General features: G+C 39.5%; 1 protein-coding gene across 2 annotated transcripts in view; it reads right to left on the bottom strand.

Annotated features, from left to right (window-relative positions):
• Window positions 1-1,527: 1,527 nt before the first annotated feature.
• ANXA2 (annexin A2) overlaps window positions 1,528-18,073 on the bottom strand; it is a 28,712-nt gene continuing 12,166 nt past the window's right edge. Inside the window, exons 4-13 of one of the 2 annotated variants that reach the window (XM_074880023.1) lie at window positions 14,265-14,359; window positions 11,023-11,136; window positions 7,954-8,044; window positions 6,521-6,600; window positions 6,182-6,241; window positions 5,449-5,542; window positions 4,638-4,733; window positions 3,619-3,677; window positions 2,828-2,950; window positions 1,528-1,911 (exon numbers count right to left, since the gene is read on the bottom strand). In XM_074880023.1, the coding sequence (XP_074736124.1) occupies window positions 1,852-1,911; window positions 2,828-2,950; window positions 3,619-3,677; window positions 4,638-4,733; window positions 5,449-5,542; window positions 6,182-6,241; window positions 6,521-6,600; window positions 7,954-8,044; window positions 11,023-11,136; window positions 14,265-14,359 (872 nt within the window). In that variant the 3' untranslated portion in view covers window positions 1,528-1,851. Of the gene's footprint in view, window positions 1,912-2,827; window positions 2,951-3,618; window positions 3,678-4,637; window positions 4,734-5,448; window positions 5,543-6,181; window positions 6,242-6,520; window positions 6,601-7,953; window positions 8,045-11,022; window positions 11,137-13,446; window positions 13,540-14,264; window positions 14,360-18,073 lie in introns of those variants that run through there. The other variant, XM_074880024.1, reaches the window with a different exon arrangement.

The following is an 18,073-nucleotide window of genomic DNA, read 5'->3' as shown; positions in this document are numbered from 1 at the left end:
AAGAGTGATTTGCTGTCTCAGCAATAGTTTTTAAATGTACAAATCTAGACAGAGAGGCATTTTGTAAACAGGTGTGAATGACACTGCTCCATCAGGCATTAAATTGGAGCTGCTCCTGAAAAATAGTATCATTTCTGCATTTCAGTTACCAATATTTTATCAACTGCAGTGTTTTTACACCAAATATTCCTTGTGGTGTACTGACAATGATATTTCAGCAAGATCTCTCACCCTTTTAATAGCAGCATGAAACTGTGTGCTTCTCATGTCTTTTCTGAAAGGTTGATTTTAAAAGTCTCAAAATTACCTCTGTGGAGTATATCAGCCTTTGAAACAGGGCTACAAACCAGGTAATGCCTGAGGGGAAACAGCTGATACTTGCAGGCAGTTTTATATTTCCAAAGGAACAACAGCTGGGAAAGGAAGAAATTATTTTCTCTTATGACAATTATTTAATATTTATATTACAGTTGTACCCAAGGCCTCTGTGCTAGGCAGTGTCTGGATACACGTAAGCACCCCAAGAGCACTCAGGCTTGGCCCCTGCACCAAGATGGCTGCTCCCCTCAGCCTTGACACGTTAGCGCCCAAATGCAACACTCACAGCTGGAGAGAAAGCTTTGCTCTTTACACCTTTTTCCTAACATTTGGATATGATTTTCGTACCGTAGAAGGAGCTAATGTTATAGCGAGACTAGAAAAGTGCATTCTTACCGGGTGAGCTTACTTCACCGCGGCTGCAACTGAAGGCAGAAATAGCTGTCACCACGCGCGGGAAACAGGAGCGCCGAGCGCCCAGCACAGCTGCAGGGGCAGCCCCCGTTAACGGCCCTTCGCTGTGTGGTGGACGGCCCGCACTCCCCTCAGCCGGAGGCGACCCCGCCAACCCCGGACGCGCGGAGGCCGACCGAAGCGGCGTGGCGCAGCCCCGCCGCCACACCTCAGGCAGCCGCCGAGGGCGGCCCGCCCTGCCTCTCGCCCTGGCCGCGCCTCTGGCCCTGGCCCCGACTGGCCAGGCAGGCCCCAAAGGTGGCCCCTGCCTCCGCACCCGGACCTGCTCTCAGGGGAGCAGGGAGGGCGGGAAGAAGAAAGGCGGGAAACTCCCTCCTCAGTAAAATAAGCGGCACCCACTTCGTTCCTCCTCGCTTCCCGGCCCGTCTGACACATCCACGCAGCCTGCCCTAGCGCCGGGCCTTATGAAGGAAACACTTGTGTTACAGGGTGTTTTAAACGTTTAAGAGGGATTCAAAAGCGTTTGCCCCTTGTACAGAGGCAGATAAAGGTGGGGCTCTGGTTTTAGTGTCACTTATTTGGGGGGAAAAAATGGAGGAAAAAAAAAAAGAATTGTTTCACTTGTGCTGAGAAACTGAATCATTAAACAGATGAAGGGCTTTGAGAGAGGACGGTAAGGTTTCAGCCACAAGTAGTGAACCCCAGGAGGAAAAAAACAACACAGAAAACACAGTGAAGGCTAATACATATCAATTATGCACAGTTTTCAAATTAAAGGTCTGAAAGAGACCCATCTTCTTAAAGTAAAACTTCAGTTTTATTTATGTTTTATTAGAAACATCGCACAGAGGCAGAGCCTTTCACAAGCACTTGTAAGCTCGTTTATCTTGGGAAGGTTAGTTTCTCTGGCTATACGCTGTTAGGACCTTTGGCAGAGCCAAGCAGAGCACTGCTGCTGAGAGAAGTGCACACACCACCTGAAAGCATACTACAACAGTGGTCTTGCAGATATAAAGGCAAGTCAAGGTTAGCTAGGCAAGTCAATTTTTTCTAGGATTACAGTAAAATGAAGAGCAAAAAAGGCATGTCTCTGGAATGGGGTTTCTTCCATCACAGTTTTCAGTCCTCTCCACCACACAGGTTCAGCAGCGCCCTCTGGTAATCCCCTTTTGTGTCTTGCTGTAACACAAGGGAAGAAAAATACAATAAGCATGTGAGAAAACAATCACAAAATATGGAAGTATGCACATTATATTCTAAAAACCTGTGGGACAGACTATGTTTTGCAGTTGAAGCTTTGTCAACCTGGAGGAGACTATCTAGACTGAGTTTTACTTATGTGTGAACTGAAATTATTTATCATTCTTGTAATACAAATGCAAGGCCAAGAGAGGAGAAAAACTTTGGTATGAAAAAGAATAACACAACAAAGGAAAGCTGAAGGACTCGATTCTGTCCCTTCTCACTGATCACTGCAAAAATCATACATCAAGTTCACTATTTTGAAAATTTGCTTATAATCTAAAATTCACATCTTCAGGAAAAGATTCTGGCTTAAGATTTTGACTCAACTTCATCTACACAAGGAATAGTGTATCACATGCTGTTGTGAGGGTGGGTAGAAGACTAGTTTTTGAACAGATGCACAAGCTCTTTACCTATGCCCCAAGTTAAATCAAACCTAGCACCTATAGCTCCCGCACAATCACAGAAATGGACAAAAATCACTCTAGCTAAAAAGCCTATGCCTTGGGCACTGAAATGAAAGGGAGCAGCAACTTAGATGCTCTATTTTCATTCAGCAACCAAAGAGCAATTTGTTTTTTCTTTTCTTTTGGTCTGAGGATAGGGACTTTTCCTTCATAACACATCAGCTGATTGCACAAAGCCTACATACACCATCAAGTGCCTGCCAGAAGTTGTATCCACTGTAGACTGTAAAGTTAAAGGTGGGTTTTTCAATAGTGCATGGATAATAACATCTTATTCTCACTACAGCCTCTAGAACACCTCCCATGAATTCTAATGGTACGATCAATCCAATGAAGACTGCTGTCAAGGTCCGTACAATTGATGTAAAAGCTGAAAAACTGACCTGGATGAAATAATAGAGAGATTTTCCATATTTCCTCTTGAATTCACTCTTAATTTTCAGCATGTCAACCTCGCAGCGGGAGACCATAATCCTGATCAGAACCTTGTCGCGGGTTCCCTTGCCCTACAAGCAGATACACATTTAGAACTGTAAAAGCTGAAACGCATAGAAGGCCACCGTACCGAATGGTAAGATGGCAAACTATGGGCAATGAGATGTAGCAATAAAAGACCCAGAGAATTAAGTCTTCTAACTAAGGTAATGATCCAGGAATTTAAGCATGAACATACCTTTCTCATCAGCAGTGTTTGACCAACTTCCAGGCACAAATCTAGCTACTTAGATTGTAAGCAAGCAGTTCTGGTTCACCAGGAAGTCTTCCTGGTATTGCCTAATGCCTGTCACCAGGTGTTTCTCTTTCATCCCATTTCTTGAGAAAACCTTTTGAGGCAAATTTAGTGTCTTATTTTGGCACTTCAATAAACAGCTTTTTCTGCTATCAGCTCTTGGTTACCTGCAAAACATGTGTCTAACTTTGCTAATTATAATCAACTGATCTAATACAGATCATTATTACGAGATCCTTCCCAATATTTCCTTATACCAGATGCATCTGAATAGATGGTCTAGGCTTGTAACTGCTAAAGAATGCTTTTGAACAATACTAAGTAATTTTTAATTTATTCACACTCCAGTCACACAACATATGAATAAAAGTGCCTAAGGAATCAAAATTGGATGAAACAATGGAAGAAAAAAAATGAGTAGAAAGAAAGAACAATCTTCCCTACCTTCATGGAATCATACAGTCTGTCTGCAAAATACAGCTGTTTGTTCTGAATGCACTGGACTGAAGAGAGAGATAAGAATAGTTAAACATCCTGCCCTTACATGGAATAGCAGAACACAGAACCTTGGAGCCATTTTTAAAGACATGACAAGTAATGAAAATAAGGTTTTCAGCAAAAGTTTCTCCAAAAGGGGACCCGGAGAAATTGTTTTTACCTGAGTTGTTATTTAAAAGTTGTTTGGCTAAACTTGTGATTGAACCACAAAATGCTTTCAATCTGAGAAAGTATTTCCCTCCATTGCTAGTGTCATTTCAGAATGCTAGCCCTGCTCCACACACAACACAATTCTTTCTTCCACTTCTATAAGCAACCTCTTTTCTGAAAACACTCATTGCAGGCTAATCCATGAGAAGTCTCCCTTTCAAGGCTGAGCTTGTTTATTCTCCATTTGCATTACAGAGCTCTCCAGTTCACCCTTAGTCTGAAATAGATTTTCCTCTTAAAGAATCTCCCTCTTAAACTTGGTGACATCCTTGTCATCTTTATCTCATACCACAGTACCAGCCTCCCCATTTCAGAGAATTCAGTGCCAAATCAGCTCTTTTATTAGCCTGTAGGATCCTCCTCTGCCCATCACCTCCTCTCACACACACACTGTTCTCTCTCCAGACTGTGTCTATATTGAATACTTAATGTGTTCAGCTATAGTTTGTTTGTTTTGTTTGTTTGGGGAACCAAACATTAAGCCTCTGTATCAAAGCAAAAGTGGAACTGACAACAGATCACAACACATACATTTTTATTTCATCTGGAAAGCAAGGTTTATATTTTGCAGAGGGCAAAAATAGGCTACCTCTCAATACACTAAAATACACTAGTGTATCCAATAATGCCGGAACATCCAGTTTATTTCTCATCCAGCAACACAGAGAAAGCTGGGCCCTATCCTTATCATGATACACTGCAAGAGAACTGAAAAGATCCTATCTAAAGATAGTCTTTACTTCAGGGTAACTCACCAAGATTAAGGAAGGCATTCTCCAGATCTCCTTTAACCTCCTTCTTGATGCTCTCCAACATATCATATGGGCTATAGCTCTTGTACCTCTCAAACACTATCACAAGAAAGAAAACAGGTGAAATCAAAACTAGACCAAGAACTGGTAAAAGTAACCATGCAAATCAAAAACATAGACAGCAATGCAGAGACACATGATTTAAAAATATCTGTCCAAGTTCTGAGAACTTTATCTTAAGTAGAGCCTGAGTTTCTCAGCTGATAGTAAAGTTCCCATGAATACCTCCATAATCTGGTAAAATACTCTCTTAATCCTGTACTAGTATTTTTTGAAACAACAGTGATTTAAGCCCTGAAAAGGAAAGTCTTCAAATGACTTTCCCATGTGCTTCTTACAGCAATATCAGAGCTGCTTTTGAGAGTCTTCCCTGTCAGATTTAAACACATGATATAGCTAAGCTACCCTAGGACAGAGGGAAAAGCTAAAGGACTTCTCAAGGTCTCCTGCAGCCATGTTTTCTAGATTTGTAACAGTTTTGTTCTCGGTGTACTTGACATATAATTGAGCCTTGTTACACCTCTGTAAAAAAGAGCTCTACACATACTCAAACTGTGAGATTAACACATCCACAGAAATAACTATGTGTTTTGAAAAAAAATTAACAGCTCAGACATGAATTAAGATTTATGAGGTTTCCTACGTTTTATGAGTGTTTTTCACACTCATTTCAATCATATCTAGGACAAAATAGTTATCACGTCAGTATAATTTTCTCTTATGGAAAAAAATAAATCTGTCTCTTGAATAGTACCTTTCTGCAGGTGGGGGACACTTCTTTCAGTCATAATGTTGATCCACTTGGGGACATCAGTTCCCTTTCTCTTCACACCAGCATCATAGAGCTCCTGGGGTTAGAAGGAAACGAGAAATCATGAAAATCAGGAGTTACACAAGAAGCCATTGCAAATGTTTTTTCCTTACTGGAAAAAAAACACTACTGGAACTGTGTCAGTGGGAGAACAAAAGGACACACGGTTGGGCAGACCACCAGGACAAGATCCATGGATCTAATCTGAAACTAAGACTAGTTACTTTGTATTTACTTCTATCTACAAGTTTTACTCTGTATTTAGCTCTGTTTACCTCAACAGAACTGCTCTTGACAGATACACATGTAATAAAAAAGCATTAGCAACCACTAAATTCCATGAGCTTCTCTCAATCTTACACAACTACTTGGTTGCAACCGGTCTTTGCAATGTATATGTTTCCGTTTGTTAAAGGCTCTCTTTCTCAATATGCCTAAGGGAATACCAGAGAGGTACTAGTATAGGTACTAGCAGGTAAGCAGCCCATGAAAACTGGTAACTGAAGGATTGCAAGTGGCAGATACCTTGACAGCATGCAAACATTACTGTGCAAGATAATCTGAAATATATACACCTACCTTCATAAATGCTTCTCACTCCCATAGTACTTGCACTTTCAATATCCCCAAAAGTTTGATCAATTTAAGACATTTAATGGTCATTACCAGCACTTACCCTAGCATCTTGATCAATTAGCTCATAATCAATCACAGAGGTATCTTCACACCTTTTGCCCTTCAAACAAGCACAGCAGTATTTAGAAGAGGTTTAATAGACAGTAAGCAGTTTGCTACATGCATATTCTTTTTGTCTTTGATTTTTTAATCTGAATTTGCTAAATGAGTCACAGTACGCTCCATCCCCATTATAAATATTTTTTTTTCCTGAAAAGACAATGAATACACAAGGAAATTTAAAAGTGAATCAGAAATCCAACTGTTTTACTGGCAGCCATCAGTCAGTTACCAAAGTGCAGCCACATTAGGAAAAGTGGAAAAATATGAACAGACTAACCTTGGCCAGGGCAACCATTAGCTTGCGGAAGTCACCAGATGTATCTGATATAATGTCCTTTTCCAGTTCTGTCTTGTACACTAGAAAACAAAAAATTATTTTCAAGTAAATGCTGTCCTACAAATACTCCTTTACAAGAAGGACAGCTGCTAATTACTCTGTTTTATGCACATAAACAAACAGCTACAACCAAAGTCACATGTGGAAGACAATGAAAACAAATGCATGCTTGCGTACAACAAAACCAACATTGCTACCAGCTAGTCATGAGAGTTCCCATGCAATCAAAGTCTGTCATGGAAAGATAACAGGGAAGCTTGAGACTATTAAAAGCAAGAGAATATTTTTTAAAGCTCAGTATCCTGTTAGATCATTCTTAGCTACCAATGAGTATTTGCTTGTTTGATAAACATAGCATTTAGGCCTTCTCCACTCGTGGATATATGACTGGACAACTGCAATTACAAGTTTAAAGCAAAAGACAAAAGCTGTTATAATAAAGGAATGCTGTGCGTGATTCTGGTCTGGTGTCTAAACATTTTCACTGCTTTCCAAATGGTCATACCCTGTATTGCTACAAAATCACATTCTCTCTTCTTTTCAAGAGCAACCTATTCTACAGCAGCATCTTCTTTGCTGATACATATTATTTTTTTCAGTACCAGCTGTTAAGACTACACTGGTTTTGCTTATCCTTTTTGACTTAGCCAGCACCTTACCAGAACTGCTTGATAACTATTAAGCATTAGCACACAACAATTTTCTACGTTTCAGTCTATTTGTGATGAAGCTCAACTCTGCAGCTCAAGGAGACAAACAGGCACTGGACAGCTGCACTACTGAATTGTGGTAAACCCAACCAGAATGGCCAGTATAAAAATATAAGGAATATGAAAGAAAAGGTAATAGTTTTTGAGGATGGATCTTAGATCACTCATATCTACTTATAATCAGCTAAGAATTACAGCTTCAATCAGATAACATGCTTTAGAAAAGCTGAAAAACAGAATATATGCTTTTATAAAGTTTTATTTCACATCTTTTCTGGCAGGTCTACCAAATAAACTTACAAGTGTGCTTCGGTAGATTTCAGATTCACCTACTTATTACATAACTGATCCTACAATCCATAAATCTAACATCATTAATTCTGTCACTATGAACAGAATGCACCTAGCTTACAAAAAACCTCATTTAGACACAACTTATATAAGTAGTAAACGTTCTCCAATTTGTTTGCTACCAAGTAACAAGATGAAACACACACAAATATCCAGGACACCAGTACAAAATAGTATCTTACCTCCAACTGCTGGAGAAACAAGGCAGATATTGTGTAAGCAACTCTAACAATCAAATTTACACTGAGGGGAACTTATCCAAGTAACTTAATGCAAAAACATAGTACACTGAAACTTTCAAAGTAAACTTACTTTCCCTGTAGACTCTGTTAATTTCACTAAGCTCCTGATTTGTTCGTGAGCAGATGATTTCAATGAGCGTGTCTTCATCAGTTCCCAGACCCTGCAACACACAGATGATGCAGTTAGGTGCTAGAAATGAACAGGCATGTTTGAATGGTTTAAAAATATTTTACAGACATCTCCTTTCTCCCACTCTAACAGTTTCACAACAATTCAGGGATATTTTTTGCTAACTGCGCCTGAGAAACTGCAGATGGAACATTTTTAGTTGCCCAATACTACTCCAATAGCTTTGAGATCCTGCAGATATTATCTCTGGGCAATGTGCATTTGCTGTGAGTGTACATAACACTCAGCAGCCTCCCCACCAGTGTAACTTATCATGGCCCATGTGTGATTGCTTTCTGTCCACTGAGAGCACAGGAAGAAAATTTGATTCTTAGCATGCAAATGGGCAGCAAGCAACTTGCTCCCCCGCTTTTCTTCCCCACCACCCTTCGTACCACTCCTCCACTATAAATGCAAAGCCAAGGATGACACCATCATTAGCCTTGGCCTTGTCTCCAAGTCAGCAAAGATTTAAGCATGTTCTGAATTTCTAGCTAATAAATAGCCCCTCTTGAATTGTCCATATTCTCCAAGTTTTGTCTGTATTTGTGCATTGTGAAGCACAATATTACTATTAGCTATAGTAAGAAATAAAGATGTATTTAGTATGACAAACTAAATACCCAGATTTTATTTATTTTTTTTTAACAAGCTGAATTAATTGAGAGGTCTTATGTAGTATTTCAAAGCCACTTTTGTGATCAAGGTCAATGAAGAATTAGTACATTGAACTAAGCTGCATTACTACTGTTTAAAAAGTAATACAGGTATTAGCATTATAAAAAAATTACAAACCACATCAAAATGTATCAGCTATCAATTAAACCTTGTAATAACTCAGATACTCCAAAATAATGTGGCTTGACCAATGTGCTCTAAACCTTGTTCAATTAATAGATAAACAGCCAAATTAAAAAAAAAAATGCTAACAACACTGCAATATTCTTGCTCCTGGAGAAAAGACAGGTAACTCTGAAGCACAGGCTTAGAACAGAAAACTAACTTTAATGAGCTGAAGATGCTTTTCTCTTCAGTGATCACTAAGGATGTCTGGGTTACTAGCTGGTAAAGCCATCTGGCAGCAGATGCCTCAGTATTTTGAAAAGAAACATTAAAAAAATAGACTCCACTGGTGAATTTTTCATTCTACTCTGGTTCTTACCTACCCATGAACCATGTTCATGCTAATCTCATTACCCTCATCTTCCAGCATCACCAGCAGACAGAAAAAATACTCTCATGCTTCCTCTTAGGATACTGTTTGTTAAGATCATCTGTAACAGAATGTCATTTTGTACATGGCAAAAATGGGCATGATTTCCACAGCACTCCAAGAGGAGTCTGCTGGGTAACATCTTGGGAAAACTTCTCATGCTGCAGTCTTTCACATGTGGAAAATGGAAGTAATTATGTGGAGAACTATCCTCTTGGAAAAAGTGTCTCTATTGAAGGGGGGAGGGGGGGCGGGGGAAAGCACTAAACTGAAGCAATTTTATAAAAATGGCTCACAGCTAAGAGAATTAGGAAAGCTTTCCACAGAGTGGTTCTAATAGGTATCTGGGGAAGAAATGAAGGACAAAAAAATTTAAGGTGTTCTAAATGTTTTAAAGTATTTTGTAAGAACATGTACCAGAAAAATAATTAACTCCTCAGTGATAACTTTGCTTTACCCAACTTTGTTTCCCATGTCATAGTTACTGTGCTCTATGTGTCAAGTCAAACTTAAGCTCAGGCAAATGTAGAACATTAGACTAGGTGCCTGGGAGTTGGAAATAGCTGACCTATGGAGAGAACAGAATATTCTATACTTGTGGCTACTCTGAGGTAACAGCTTGGTCTTTGAGCTGTAAATACAGCATAAATGCTATGTAAGTCTGTGGTCATCCTAAATATAACAATATCAGATATAAGACATTAAAAAAAAAAAAAGACAAAAAAACCAAAACCAAATTAATCTGATTCACAGTAAATTATGGATAGCCTCTAATTAAACCAGAAGAGGGCAGCATCTGATTACTCAGAAAAGGAATTTGGCCCATAATTAAAGAGTTACCACCTCCATACAAGGTTGGTTTTTTGGGTTTGGGAGTTTGAGGTTTTTTTGGGGGCAGGGTGAAGGGGGTGGTTTTGTTTTCTTGTGTCGTTTTTAACTCCTTTTTCATAGTCTGGAGAAATTAATTAATTGGTTTTTTGTCTTGTTCCGAATTCCAACAGACATATTTTAATACTTGGTTTTTAATAATTTAAAAAAAAAGAAAAATCAACCTGATAAGAACATTCAGAATCTAAGTGATGATTATAAATACAAATTCTCAAAGCTTAGTTTGCTTAGAAAGGTGAATGCACTGGCACGAGCACCTCTCAGTCTTGTTTCAGTGGCCTGCAAAACAGGTATTTCTAAACTAGCAATCTATTCCATGCTTGCCTGTGATTGTAGGGGACTGAACACAGTGACTCACTGCTGTGCTGCTGCTCCAAAGACTGCTTTTGACACCCCATCCTTCTCATCGTGTTCCACACAGGGGCAGGTCTGGTACAGGTTGTTCTTTCAAGATCAGTGATATGACCCAGTAACTGGAAACTACTATTTAAGCCTATAAATGCTAGCAGAGGATTTAATGGCTCCAGCTAACAGCTGCTCTCAATGTTTTTTTGTACTATGAACCTGTATATTGTTTTTAAGAGCAGTCAGCAAAGCAGCAACCAGCCAGAGCAGCCTACCAGTTATTCCTGATCTGATAAAAATTATTTTTTTCCTTAAAGGGAGGATTTAATTAACAGTTTAAAAATCACATGGTTCCAGAATTTCTCTCATTTTGGATGCCTTGCAACTGGATACTTAAACTGAGGTACTAAAAAATTAATGATCAGTGGACATGTTTGAAAACTGTGGCCTTGGATGTGAAGTCCATTGTCACTCTTGAGACAGCGACATCAGACTAAGATACTTAAATTTCAAAGCTAATTTACCTTCATGGCAGCTTTCAATTCAGAGGCATCATACTGTGCTGGTGTCTTCAGCAAGCCCAAGATCACTGCCTCCAAATGACCTGACAGAGCAGACTTGAGTGCTGCAGAAAGTTCCTGTAAAAAAGGAGGGATGATGGAAGAAAAAAATTAAAGCTCACTTCTGATCTCCAGAGAATTTAGCCTGTAGTGCTTTAAGTCTCCAAGGCTGCAACAGTGTTTCTAACACAATTGACAAGGAAACAGAACATAAAGAGCTTTTCTTTTGTGAAAGCCTAAGAAAGAAATTAGGGCAAAGGAATTTTTTCTCATCCTTTGAAAATAAGAAGAAATCCACTGGTGGCTGACAGAGTGCTGGGAAGCATGGTGCAGACACATCTGAACAGCTCCGCTCCAGTCTTGAAGCACTGACACTTTGTGGAGCTAACAAGCACAGATGGATCCGAGTTTGACTCCCTGTGGTCAGCGCTTCTCCATCATACTCCCATAGTTTTCCCTGTAGCACTGTGTTATTTGTGTTTTTCCTATTACCCCAGCCCTTTACTAGCCGAGACATCGGAAAATTGACTGCACAGTTATTCCACTGTACAGCCCCAGTTCCCAAACAGCTAGCTGAAGAGAAAAAGTTGACCCTGAGCACAGAAAAATTATCCCTGTCTTCAAGGGAACTATCAGAAGAACATAGCCAAAGTCTCTATTGTTAATTGTCAGTCAATCCTAGAGAAAGAAACAGTCAAGTATGTTCACTTCACAGGATGCATGCAAAACTGTAGCAAATAAAGTCAGAGGCATGTCCTCTTTTAAAGGTTTCAGATGCAACTTGAATAATTTAATTATCAGTTTCACTGTAGTGTAGTTACAAAGTCAGAATCCCTGGGATCAAGTCTGGGGTTCACACAGATCAGTGTATTCCCTAAACTGAAGTTAAGTCTGCAGCATTCAGAACAGAATTTCTGCATTTCAATTGCGGGTTTCTACACTAACAATTTGTGAGCTGGAGGGGTAGGGGAAATGGGGGTAGAACTGCAGAGAAGTTCGTACCAGAGGGATAAAGAGCCAAGGCACTTAGTTAATTTCCAGAGTCACCCCACCCATTTAATCCAGGCACTAATATATGCTAATACTGCATACACTTACCGCATGGATTGACCAAGACAGTGAATGGGGGTTTGGGGCATCTAGCTGCTTTTGTCTAAGAAACACTTCAGTACAATAACTCAATTTTGGATACGATGCTCTATCACTTATTTGCGTGAAAACAGGTTCTTCAGACATCAGCTGAAACAGCAAAGATACTGCACATCTCTAATAAGTTTTAGGACAATGCCATGAATTCCAATTAGCTGAGCGAAGTTTTTGCAATCTTTGCATTTTGGTGTGAAGGCTGAAGGAAATACAAATCACTACAGTAGGATTTACCAAAATAACTGCAATCCTAAGCACCTCAAACTGAACCAAGCACCTGCCCTCATATTAGTAGGCTTCTGGAGAAAAAAAAGTCTTCTCCCCCTGCCAGGAAAGCAGGGTCTCCACTCCGCTGTTCTTTGCCATGGCTAGGAGCACTCAAAGAGAGAAATGGGAAGCACATAACTTCAGATATCATTAATTTATAAATAGCAAAGAAAAGGTTTTACTAAGTGTTCCAAATGAGCATCTGGATATTAACAGTTCATTTTGAAGTTAGAGATTATTGGTGGCAGTTAGGACTGACCAGACACATATGAAGACACACATGCAGAACCCCCAGTGTTCACTGGTAGATCCATTAACGCTGGTGATGGGGAAAGACTACACAGATCAAACGCCATTCCTCAAGATTACCAATAGTTTCCATTAGACACAGCTCAACTCAAAGGAATAGAGGTAGATCTGTGTGACTTTTTAAAATTATAACGATCTACTGAGAAACCCTGCAACACACAAAACAAGCAGCCTAGTACAACACAACCCATTGCCAAAGAAAACCATGAGATACTGTCCCTAGAAGATATACATACATGTCTTTTCATATCCCACTGCCTCCTCTCTTGCCATTCACTTGTTTATTTCACTGAGTGGTTTCTACTGCAAACTTCCATTGTTTCTACAGACTTTAATTCTTTGGCACTTGTTAAACTTGATACATTCAGTTTGCTCTTGGGTCGCAGTAAGGAAAAAAGGTGAGAAAGAAACAGATGAAAAAAGTTGTGGATTTTCTTGCCTGTGCATTTTTGTGGTCATGCAAAACATTTAACAAAGCTTTAAGTGACACGTTTCACTACAAGAGTCCACTTATATGCAGGAGTCTCCCAGTGCCCACAGAGCACGACCACCAGGGTGCAGACGGGTGCACACATGCATGCATCCAACTGGTGTGTGCTTCTGCATGTGCCTCTATCAGCCATGCATAAAAGTTGGTGAATTTCCAAAATTTAACTCTAGATTTACATTTGGTTTCAGATGAGCATTCTGGGATGCTACTGGAGGACTACCATCTGGAGTCTGGCAAACCTGAAAGAGATACATTCATCATAATCCCAACTCTACACAAGTTTCCTCGTTTTCATAGGCATAAAACTTCAATTATGGTAAGACTGTCAAAACTTCAAAAGTCAAGAGAACAGCTCTTGCCTTCCAGATAGCAAGACTCATTATGCAGAATTCTGCACACGTTTTACAGATTTCTCTCCATCAACAGATCAGTACTTGAGGTATTTCTGACAGGGTAATATCTAGTGATAGTTCAACTCATTTGTTCTACATCTGCAGTGTTCGTAGAACAACTGACTGCAGTCTGTTCTCATTTAAGCTAGCTCTGTGAACAGAAACGGAACGCTTTCCTTATGATGAGTTGTCTTAACAAAACCACAAAAAGTTAAAAAGAAAAAAAAATGAATCCCCTAAAGCATCTCCATCTTTTCCTTCAACCTGAGACATTTCATGTCAATGGCTTTTCACTATTGTTTAGCATATTTCACCAGGGAATCCTGTGGCTGGCATGTCACCCATCATGATTTCTGGAGGTGCTAGGAAACCACTGTCTCCAACAGATTTCAGTCCCAGTTGTGCATACTCAACAAATCTGGAAGCCCCACCAGTCCTAAACTGACAGCATGGACAAAGGAGACTCACCTTTAATTTTAGTGAAAAGACAAACCAACTAATATGTATCTCCAGTTTGCATCCAGTTATCTGTGAAACACGCAAGCCCTGAAAAATCTAACTATCTACAAGAAGAATATTGGTATTTCATCATATTTTACTACCTTTTTGGTTCTTCTCTGATAGGCAAAAGCAATGTCCTGCCTCTGTTCATTGCTGCGGTTTGTCAGGATGTTGATGATGGTGACCTCATCCACACCTACGAAGACATAAGACAAACAATTAAAGAAGCTTTCTTGTTACTGTTCTCTTTGTATTAGTATGTTCTCTGATGCTGAAAACACAGCATATGTGCTGTCTGGAGCAGAGCTCAACAGCTCTCATTAGTTAGTGTATGTCATGTCCTGGTCTTGGAGAAAGGGCAGCCAATTACAGCCCAAATTTTTGATGCAATGCAGATCTTTGTGTACACAGGCATGTATACACCTCAACAAAGTCTAGTTTGTGACCAGCTTTGCTACTTCTGTTTTCTGCTTCACTTGTGTGTCTGCGTACTTGTGTTCAGTCACGCAGTATTCTGCAAAAAGTTGCTCAACAACACAGGCTTTAAAACTGACATGAATTTGTACTTACTAAAGCCTGCCCTGTCACGTTGGTAGAGCGTTTTCAATTAAAGCTTCTTAATAAAGCAGTTATATTTTCTACTTAATCCATAGTCACTTAACTATCACTTCAAACACAATAATGGGAAAATAGAACAGTATATTTCATTCTCTCAGCAGTTCAGAGGCTCAGAAGACAGAAGGGGTTTTTGACACTGGAAGAACTATGTATGTGCTACTTTTCTTGAAATCATCACTTGAAGATCCACGATGAGTTTTAACTAGCATGCCTAGAGGACTTAGATGCTCAAACTTCCAATTTATCTTTTAAGTAAGCCAGCTACGTATCAGTAAAGGTTTAGTTTTAAGTGAAGTTTTCCAAATTCATGCACTTAAATGCAACTGCAGGCTGAATGCAAAGAGATCACTAAGACTGTAAGTTAAAAGCCAATACATGTATCTAGGGTTAGATAGTCTGGCTGTCAGTGGAACCTAATGCACACCACAGCTTTAGATCCTGTAGGGGTCATCACTGCAGGTCAATGCATATAGAGAAAAAGCTTCGATGTTGTACAGGAAGCAGGATTTCCAGATGCTATCTCCTAGATACAGCTACTTGCTACTCTATGTTCTTCCCAATGCAGGCAGCATCTTGTGACTTTTCCACTTGCTCGTGCCTACTGCTACTAACTTGCACTTCAGTTGCACTTTAGATTTCCTCTCATTTTCCCCACTTCACTTGCTGCTTTCAAACTGGATTCTCCTGAACTTGCATTCTTTGAATTGGCACAGTTCTTCCTCTGATCACAATTCTCATCTGCAGCTTGGTCTTGGCAACTCAAAAGAGGTCCCAGAGCCTGGTTGAACTGGAGGCTCTTGAGCTTCTCGAGATGAACCTGGAGCATCTGACTTAACTCTGTATCCTGTGATAGGGCTCTAACCCAAGGGACATACAATAACCACACCTTGCAAACACCCATGTCTCTCAAAGCACTCTCTGCAAGGACAGCTACCTTTTGTTTATTCCCATCAACAGAAAAAAGCCAAACAAGCTGTATTTATATTCCTTGAACTAAGCATTAAAGTTATATTAAATAGTTTCTCTTACTATGAGAGCTTACAGAAACTGCCCTTGCAAGAAGCCAGTCTCCATTACTCAAAGGAAAATGTTTAGAAATGCAAGCCCCCTGCCACAAGGTAAAACAAAAGAATTGTTACCAACAGATACAGAGCAGCCGGGGGCGGGGGGGAAGAGTTGAAGTAACAAATAAGAAAAACTGTGGCACACTTTGACACTGAATGTATCTGAAAAGAACTGAAAAGGTCAGCCCAGGTGTACTTAATCAAGTGGTGGTTGAAATTTCCAAAGGCCTGGGTAAGGACACACTAGCTTGTTCAAGTAAAATCTCGTTTTGAATTTCATTTTCTTACTCTGTTTAAAATAGCAAAGACAACTATTTTTTTTTAGGGCAATTATAATCTTTTCCTCGAATGCTTTGTAAAAAGATGCAAGTGAAAGACTTTGTGTAGCCTTCCAATTCTCCAATGCACATTTGTGTCTATATCACTGAGTTCAGCCCCTAGGTAAAATGTCCATTTGTATTTCATGTACATTATCGGTTAACCAAAGCTGTCCGGACAACACAGGTGGAAACTGACAGCACAGCTGGAAGTAATGTCCACATAATGAAGTCTTCCAAACAGAAGAGTTAGCATAGCTTATAAATGGATGGACAGAGGAGACAGCTAGAAGAGTTCTCATTGTTTTGCTCAAATATCAAGCTAACCTACACCGTGTAACCATTTGGTTTGGACTATTTCCAGACTGACTGGATGAAACTTAGAAGAAGCAAAACTCTTTCTAAATATTGCATATCTAATACAGCGCATATTGTTCTGCAATGTAAAGATAATGTATAACTAGTTCTTTTTTCTGGTGAGTTGCATGACAAGTTTTGAAGTAAATAGGTGGCTCTAATCTAGAGGTCAGAACAAGCCCAGAGTTTTGACTCAGGTCTCTCCATTTACTACAAGTATTATGAATAGCTTCTTTCACATTTGCACACACATCGGTGTAAATGATGATTTTTTCGTATAAAAAACAGAAAGTAAGAACTGGATCAGCAGCTACTAGCAGGACTCAGAACCCTGCCAGAATCCATCTACATTTATTTTCCTTATTACTGAGACCAACCTCACAGCAATGTGAAACAAAGGACTGCAACAGATATAAAATTAATCATATAAAGTGAATGTTGCAAAAGACCTTTTAGCCCCTAGCTACAGAATCTAAAATGATGACTCACATCCAAAATTCCTTTCTCCCTCTTCACTGTACTTGATAGCCTTATGTCCTTAGCTCATGCTGAGGCAGACCTACATCAGTGCTCTTATTCACACAAGCTTGGCCTGCAAAAGGCAAAAAGCCCTGGAAAACACCATATGCCTTAGTTACAAATTTTGGTTTGAAAACATGCTGACTGCACATTTTAGCCATAATCTGCTCCTGCACATTTTAAAGTGTTTCCATTTTATAAAAGAAAACAAATTCTCCCAGTCCAGAAACGGCCACACAGAGTCAGACATGCAGACGTTCAGCCTTTCAGCTGTTGCAGGGCCACACCATAAGCCAATGTCTTAAGCTTTTTAATAAATTCTAAATTTAAACCATTCTTGGCATTCAAAAAAGGTAAATGACATTTTCAAGTTTTATCACAATTGTGGTAGATTAGAAGCCCACAAATGCCTGCATCCAAGTTTCTTATTCACACACTTTGTGGATGGAAATATGAAGTTAACTCATTGCTCTGGCATTTAGTGGAAAATAAGTGCTTGTACTTCACACACTTGGGAATCATGCTGCATGGACAGGATGCTGACTCACATCTGCTGAGGTGGGGTAGAGCAGGAGAGCAGATCAAACATTTTTCTTTGCTGTTCACTGAAATCTCTGGAAGTTTCGGGATAATGAAACAAAAATTCATTTCCAAATTTATTCTGACTGGCTAGATTTTATCAGTGCATTTCTATTGATGGGCAACTGAAAATCAGACATTGTGGCTCACAATTTTTTTTAAAACAAGAAAATTCCTTGCAAATGGAAATGTATTTGATAGGGGGAGGAAAGAAAAAATGTAGATCTTAAAAAAAACCCTCAACCCTCTGATTAATAACAACTTTTCTTCTAAAAGAGGCAACCTATTGCATTGGTGAGATCGCAGTGTATGGCTCAATCCGTAAAAAAAGAGGAAATTAACATAACCAAAATGATCAGTTAAGAGTTTTTAATTTTTTGGTTTAAAACACACTGTACTTGAATTTTCATGCGCCAAAGCAACAGCACCAGCACTGTTCTCAACAAAATGGATGAA

The sequence above is a fragment of the Strix uralensis genome, chromosome 11, assembly GCF_047716275.1.
Source record: "Strix uralensis isolate ZFMK-TIS-50842 chromosome 11, bStrUra1, whole genome shotgun sequence".
Lineage (NCBI taxonomy): Eukaryota > Metazoa > Chordata > Aves > Strigiformes > Strigidae > Strix > Strix uralensis.
Note: the sequence above shows the minus strand (reverse complement) of the source record. Positions and strands in the feature narration are given on the sequence as shown.